Source organism: Meleagris gallopavo, chromosome 6, assembly GCF_000146605.3.
Source record: "Meleagris gallopavo isolate NT-WF06-2002-E0010 breed Aviagen turkey brand Nicholas breeding stock chromosome 6, Turkey_5.1, whole genome shotgun sequence".
Taxonomy (NCBI): domain Eukaryota; kingdom Metazoa; phylum Chordata; class Aves; order Galliformes; family Phasianidae; genus Meleagris; species Meleagris gallopavo.
The window spans coordinates 4,484,188-4,492,220 of NC_015016.2; the positions used below are offsets into that span (position 1 = coordinate 4,484,188).

Below are 8,033 nucleotides of genomic sequence, written 5' to 3' on the forward strand. Positions count from 1 at the left end.
AAAAAGAGATCAACACCATTTATTCTTCACGTATTGCATTACAAGCGTCTCTTATCAAACTCCAAGTATAATTTATGTTATTCCTGTAGAAATTCAAATTCAACACCACATAGGAAGAAAACCTAAATACGTGTGACAGGGTTTTGGTGACATCCTGACCAGACATGGAGGCTCGGACCGCCGCCGAGGCTGACGAGCCCAGCACTCAGTGCAGGAGGGACGCAGCCCGGCGCTCGCTTGCCCAGTAATGCCGCCCTGCTGGCAATTCTTTATTGCTGTAAATCACGACAGGGATGGTTCCACGGGTACCAGTTTGCAAGGGATTGGGAAACACGTCAGGGAGGACTCGCACAGCCAGGCACAACAGACTGGCTCTCAAGAACAGTCCCACGCGCGTCTTCTCCAAACGCAGTGACACAGATCTCCTCTGCCTCTGACTGTGAGTGGTGAGTTTGTTGGTCATCTGCAAGACCAGTTTCCAGCAGTGCCTCATTTTTCTGCTTTAAAATCATATTCTATTAGAGTAGACCTTTAGTATCTGCTTGCCTGTTCATCCCTTGCTTTCCGAGCATCTTTAGATATCTTTCTCTGAGTTTATTTCTTTCTCTTCACTATTTGTCTTGGACAGGGTCTGCAATTTGCTTCTGGAGACATGAAGGAGAGAGGAAGAAATCATACAGTAAGCATTCTAGCTTCCAACTGTTTGTCCTAAAATTTTCACATTTGGATGTTTGTTTTTTTTTTTGCTTTAAATCTAGAGCTCCAAGCACTCACTTCTTTTGGGGGTTATCTGTCACTGTGTCATCTGGCAGTTCAACCCCGCGGGTCTCGGGCAGCAGGAAGCAGAGCAGCCCCCCCAGCACGGTGGCACTGCCGTAGACAGCCATGGGGATGGCCCTGTGGTACTGCTCCAGGAGGCGGATCAGCGGGGCGATGATCCCTGCCACCCGTGCCGCCATGGAGCACAGCCCCACGCCGCTCTGCCTGTGGGATGAAGGGGAAAGTGAAAGATGTAGGCTGGGCTCAGCCCTACAGAAGACCAGCACTACACCATGAGGAGGTGCGAGGGGCAGCCATGGTGGCTATGTCGTGGTGCCTCCTTCCTGCCCCTTCACCACCAGCACCTGGGCTGGAGTGTGCATCCCTGTGTCCTCATGGGAAGCCATAAGGTATGGGGGAATCTCACCTGATGATGGTGGGGAAGAGCTCTGCAGAGTAGACATAGGAGGTGGAGAAGGAGGCACATGCAGCAAACTTGCCGATGACTGCCAGGACGGTGATTGCCACAGCCTGGTCTGAGGGGAAGAGAAGAGATGGCTGCTGTGATGCCCATGGAGAAGGTTCAAGCAGGACCTTGGGTCTCTGCAGTTGGATTTTTGGAGACAACCCTCTTTAGGAGGGTCTCTTGTGGTAGGACATGTAGAAATATTTTCAAACTAAAAGATATAGATATAGATTATACAGACTGGTGATAAGGAAGAAGTCTTTTACAATAATGGCAGTGAGGCACTGGCACAGGTTGCTCAAAGAGGCAGTGGATGCCCTGTCCTTGGAGACATTCAAGATCAGGTGATGGGGCTCTGATCAAGCAGTAGTTGTCCCTGTTCACTACAGAGGAGTTGGACTTGATGATTTTTAAAGGTCCCTCCAACTGAAACAGTTCTATGACTGTATGATTCTAATGGACTTTCCAAGCAGATCTGCCACCTAAGGTATTGGATATCACTTCTAGCGTATCCTTTTCAGCAAAATACCCTCTGGACAACTAGCAAAGGAAATCCATATTTCTTCTCAGGCCTTGAACATTTCCTAAATAAGCCACTGCAGATCACTGGGGAATGCTCATTTGAAAATATCACATATAATAGATATGGTAATTAGCAGTAAGACAAGAGGAAATGGCTTCAAGTTGCACCATGGATATTAGGAAAAATTTCTTCTTGGAAAGAGTAATGCATTGGAACAGGCTGTCCAGGGAGGTGTTGAAGAAACATGGAGACGTGGCACTGAGGGTAGAGCAGTGTAGAGGTGTACTGAGCTGTAGGGCAGTCACAGGCATTGGTTGATGGTTGGACCAGATGATCTTAGTGGTCTTTCCAACCTGTATGATTCTATGAATCTATGATTCAATAGCTTGAAGGCATGTTACAAACCTGCCTTACTTGTATCACCTGAATAACAGCCGGGGCAAAGGTACATAGTGTAGGGAAACTATAGTTAGAAACAGATGAGGGGGGACAGGTTCTGAAAGAAATTAAAAAGAACTGGGGCTCTCCCTTGAGTTGGGAAGAGGTTGTTCACCTTCAGGGATGCTGACAATGATGAGACACATCAAGCCAGCCAACAGCAGGAGAGCAGCTTGGACTTTTTTCCTCCCAAACCACTGTAGCAGGTAAATGCAGCAAATACGACCTGGTAATTCCACTACTCCAAAAGCAAGTTGTGTCAGATAGATGTCGAGACCAAAACCTGTCACGTTAAGGCTCAAACCATAGTAGACTAGACTATCCATGAACCTGAAATTCAATGGAATAGAGTAGGTAATCAGTTGAGTTTTCATGGAATTTTTTTTCTTTAAAAATATAAGCTAGTTAGAAGACATGCCAGTTATTTGTTTAAATTTCCAGGAGTCTCTATTCTAATTCTGCTCAACACCTGTGACAATTTTGTAGGACACAGTTAAATCAGATAATGCACTATGGACACCAATATGCTCAGCAATATACAGGCTGTAACCAAAATTTCTGTAGGGACCCAAAACTGCCTTCAAGTCCAGAGATTCCCTCAAAATTGGAATTACTCCAGCTCTTCCCACAACCCCCACAGTATCTAGAATATTCATCTTTTCCCCATGCCCAGAAAAGGTGTATCTCGTCCAGCCTGCAGAGAAAGGATAGCAAATACATAGATGTGATAGGGCTCTGGGATATCTGATCTAGTACTGAATCTAACATCTGGCAACCCTGCCTGTGGAAGGTTGGTTAGAACCTGATGATCCTTGAGGCCTCTTCCAAATAAGCCACTCTACGATTCTGTAGTTCCATAACGATTCACAGGTGGTCACAGGCATGGGTTGATGGTTGGACTTGATGATCTTTCTTACCTTACTGATTCTATGATCAAACGACCCCCAGAATTGTGAATTTACACTTCTGAATAACCCTCAATGCCTTCTTCTCTTCACATGGAAGTCAGGAAAGAAGGAACCAGGGGGTGACTTACCAGGCACACGACATGATTAAAGTCACTTTCAGGAGGTGCTTCTTCCGAAGGAGATCCAGAATACTCCCAGACTTGGTCTGGGTCTCACACTTCAGCTTCAACAATCAGAAAGCCAGAGTCAGAGCAGACAAAGGCAACCCATGGCTAGCTCTTTTTCCAGCAGAAGACAAAGGACAACCCCAGCAGGACATGGAGGTGACCAAAGCTGTACTGGGAAGGACGGCAGCCCAGTGGGGCTGGGCTCTTGTGCCTGGGGACTGGGTGTCCTGAGCAAGAGTTTGGAATTAATTGGAGGGGTTCTTTGGGACAAGCATTTTGCCAGTGTACGGTGCACGGATCGGAAAGGTGGGTAACCCCCTCTTTGGATATTTAGGCGTGGAAAACCACAGGGCAAGGATTCATGCTCAACCTCAACACTGGTGAGATTTCTACTGCAGAAAAGTAAGGGGAGGATTTTGGTTCCTCCTTTCTTTCTCCCACGGTGAACTCTGGAAATGCTGCAGGCTGAGCCTCAGCAGAAGATGCCCCTCCTCCCTGACCACGTCTCACGTCAATTTAAGCTAGAGTTATCCATCACCCATCATTAAGTGGTTCCCCACATGCATGGAAAGCTCTTTACCCAATGACCCAAAATCTTTGACAACTCTTTTCTGAATTGGAATCACCAGCATCTTCCCAGGTCTTTATTTACTGGCTTAATCGTGCTGCCCCAGGGCTGCAAGCACAGAGGCAGGTCTCTGGGGTCTACAAGGCATGCACTGCTGTACCTGGTCGAGCAGTTCTGGAGGGATGGTGCGTTTGTTGATGGATGCTGCCTTCTTAAGGTACTTCTTAGCTTCTTCTATTTTGCCTCTTGTCACCAGCCAGCGAGCTGACTCTGGTAGCACCCTGCCAAGGAGGTGAGAGCAGAAAACAGCACTGTGACCCGCTGAGCTTCCTCATAGCTTGTCCCCTTGCCACCAGCAGTGGGCATGATGTGTGAAGCCCTCCAGCATCTGCCATGTTTCAGGGAACTCAGTGCCCACCTGCCACTTACCAGAAGTAGAAGAAAAGGGCAAACATAGGAGCAGACCCTGCTATTTGCAGCAACCTCCAGTTACGAATACCGTAACTCAAGCCAGCCAAGACCAGTTGTCCAGCAGCTAAAAAGCAGTGAGTTATAAGCACTGCTGTTGGTCGATAGGAGACACCAACCCATTCTGTAGCTGGAAAGAATAATGAAGATTCAGTGTCATCATTGTGAATGATTTCTCCTCATTCAAGCAGTGTGTCTCTCCCAGGGAAGAGCTCTACAGGAGTCTGGAGCCTGGCAGTCAGACCTCCAGGACATTGTCAGTGACATGTTAGAAATGGCCTCACACAATGAAGGCACTGCACGTCCCTGTCAAGGGCTCACAGCATCTTCTGGGTTGTCAGCACAGTCCCTGTAATGAACCCCCCCATGCCTCATTCCTGGAGAATGGCTCATATAGGTCATGTTCCTGGGGGAGGAGGACCAGGTCTATCACAGAGCCTTTCTTTAAGAGGGTTGCCTTTAAAATGACCAGCACTATCATTTACGTCCCTTTTTGCATTGCATCTTTGAGGGGCCTCATCAATTTGCCTCACATCAAGGGCAGCCTACTCACCTAAGGGCAAGGTAGTAATCAGAATTCCTGACACAGCAGTTGCCATGATACATCTGAAGACCATGTATACAATGAAAATGGGCAAAAAGGCAATTGCTAAACCGAACAAACTCTGGCCGAGAATGGAGATCAGAAGGACTGGCCGGCGGCCGATCCTGTGGAAGAAGAGGGAAGGCACAATTGGCATCTGGAGGGACTCCATGGGTATGGGGAAGAGCCCAGGGGGACACACACTGATTTGGGATCCATGTGAACAAAGCTCCCTGACCCAGGAAGGAGCAGAGAGGAAAAGGAGCCTTGCCACTTCTGACCAGATGTGGTGCCAGCAAAGGTTAAAGTCACTTCCAAAGTACCAAGCCCTTGGAAGGCCTCCACACCACCTCTGCTGAGTGCAAAGGAGATCAGACTGAAACTGAAACAGGCTGTACTACTGGTTCAACTCTAAATATTCTGTACACATACGGTACCTTTCTCCCTTCCACAATCCCTGTATGGCTTTGGGCTCCCACGACCTGAGGACTTTGGCCAGAGTCACCATAAGCAGAGCAGAGCCACAAAAAGGAAACACATATGCTCTGGTTAGCAGCTGAAGGTGCCCAAATGTAGGTCTGTGGAATCCCTGTGTAACTGAGATGTCAACTGGGATGATCTCTAGAGGTCCCTTCCAACCCCTACAATTCTGTGATTCTGTGGAATCATGATTGCTGATTGACCCCCCCACCTCTGTAAGGCTGTATCTTCCGTTACCTCTCAGGTAGCTATGGACAACTGAGATGCTCTTGCTCAGGCAAGAGATTGAGTTCTGTGGAGGGGGTATTTCTTCATTCATCATTCATTAATGAATGCATGGGCATCATGAATTTCAGTGAGGCATGTTTTTGGGTGCCAGGCAGTAACTCTAGGTAGGTATTTGTATCTCCTCACCTGTCACTGAGTGGTCCAAAGATCACAGCTCCTATGAGAAGCCCCACCATGTAGACAGACTGGGAGATGTCACTCAGGTCCTTTCTGTCACACACAAGGTCAAACTAGAGGAAGGAAACAGATGCTTTTGCTTTTGAGTGGTCCAAGTTTCTAAGGCTGGGCAGTGTTTCTGGTCCCAGGCAGACATGGGAACTATGCGCCCATGCTCTTGTGTAGCCCCTGGGAGCAGAGATCCCACTCCTAAAGGTATGAATCTCCATGTGAACTGCACAGGTTGAATATGGAAGAGATCCATTGGGAACTCAATGACGCCCAAAGCATTGGGACCTGCAGAACTCCCTCCAGCATAGACACTCCAAAGGAACCTCCTGGCTGGGATGTTATGCTTGAAGTAGGACCTTGGGACAGGCATCTCAGCACCTTGCTTCCCTGGCTGCAAGGGCAGGACAGGCTGGGGCAGGAGGAAGGGAGGAAGACAGGAGAGCAGCAGAGAAGCTCAGTGGAAGGTACTTGTGAGAAAATGTTGGAGCTGGGAGTGAGGAAAAAGGAAGAGAGAAATGAGGAAGAGTGAACAGAGGTTCAGAGAGGGAGAAGTTGGGGATATCAATAGGCAGAGCCATTGCTCATCTTCATGGCCCATAGGACATCTTGCCCAAGCCCTTAAGTCTCTGGAGGCCCCAGAAAACTCAACTACAAGTAAAGCTCTGGGAAGGTAAATGTTTTTCATGGGGTTGGGGATGTAAGGAGAATCAGGCAGAAGGACAGCAAAAACTGGCAGGGAGACTGAAAAGGTCTCTCCATACAGCATACATTGCAAGTTACCTGGATGCTGAAAAGAAGATGTGTGGTGAGTACTGTGGCTTTTCCTTGAATCAACCTACAGCACAGGATGCTCACATCCCATCCCATCCCATCCCATCCCATCCCATCCCATCCCATCCCATCCCATCCCATCCCATCCCATCCCATCCCATCCCATCCCATCCCATCCCTTCATCCCACGTCCCCAAAGCATCATAGAGATACAGACCTCGGTGAGCAGGGATGGCTGCTGTGCTGTGGGGTACACCCAGCCATTGCTGCACTTCTCCGTGGCATTCAGGCCATATGCCATGATGGAGTCGAGGTCCCAGTCCACAGGCGAGTACATGGAGCACTGCTCGTACTCCCCATCCACATCCCGGGGCAGGGTGAGGTTCAGCTGTTCCTCCTCAGTCAGGTTGGGGCCGACAGCACGGATCCAGTCCGTGTTGCAGTAATGAGGCACGTCCACAACCATGAACACTTGGCCAACCATTTGGAAAGGATTAAGAAGCAGTGGGAGGGAGAGCAACAGCACCACCAGTTTCTGATAGAGGCCGAACTTCCCCACAGCACTTATCAAATCCCCAAACTCGACCATGGTGACTACCTCTGTGGCCAGGCTACTGTGGAGCATGTCACTTAAATAGTGTAATATTAATGTTTAAACTGTATGAGCACTAAACACCTAATCAGATGTGATAAAACAAGCACTTCAACCAGCATGTTCCCCCACTAAAATGATATACTGGAGTCCTCTGGGATGCACTTTGTCACCAGCCATTTGGGTTGGGTTCAAGTGTCAAGGTTTTGGTAGCGGGTGGGGCTGCAGGGCGAGCAGAGCCACAGGGGAAAGTGGTTTTAGTTTGCTTTTAATTCACATTGCTCTAGTTACAATAAGCAATAATTCATATTATTCTCCCAGCACAGTCTGTTTTGGTGATTGGTGAGTGATCTCCCTGTCCCATCTCAAACCTTGTGCCATTTACTGAATTTGCTGCTCTCATTTATGGCTTCATGGTTAGATAGCCCATCCTGGTGCCAGGGAAGAGAAGCAGAAAAGCTTTCTTCGTACTTTCACTTTGGACGATGATATATGGCTGGTCAACATGTTGGCTTGATGTTGACAGCTGTGTCCTAAGCTGTCAGTTTTCACTGGTCCCAGGTAGAAACCCTGGTCAGTCATAACATTAAATCTAAACTACAGCATTTTGGAGATAATCCAAAAACAGATTTGACTGAGAGAGTATCTTTAAGAAAAACAGTGGACTCATTACACAGTCATTCATAGCACACAGAATTTGGGGATAAGGGGGGACAGCAGCCTGGCTGTGCCTGAGGTTCTGATGTCACTTGAAAAGGAGATTGACCTGATTTCTGCTGTGTGTCTCAACTATTTTCTAGGCAGTCTCTCTGAGTGGTTTGTATCTTTATTTCTGGAAACTGGAAACCTGGATT

The 8,033-nt window shown here is 48.1% G+C and overlaps 1 protein-coding gene across 1 annotated transcript; it reads right to left on the reverse strand.

Annotated features, from left to right (window-relative positions):
• Positions 1–4: 4 nt before the first annotated feature.
• LOC100543156 (solute carrier family 22 member 13-like) lies at positions 5–7,209 on the reverse strand. Its single transcript, XM_003206939.4, has 10 exons — positions 6,805–7,209; positions 5,775–5,878; positions 4,851–5,005; positions 4,259–4,427; positions 3,990–4,110; positions 3,223–3,317; positions 2,302–2,516; positions 1,187–1,295; positions 775–984; positions 5–644 (listed from the first exon to the last, which is right to left on the reverse strand). Exons 1-10 carry the CDS (start codon positions 7,174–7,176, stop codon positions 575–577), a joined length of 1,620 nt encoding a protein of 539 aa, XP_003206987.2. The 5' UTR covers positions 7,177–7,209; the 3' UTR covers positions 5–574.
• Between the last annotated feature and the right edge of the window lie 824 nt (positions 7,210–8,033).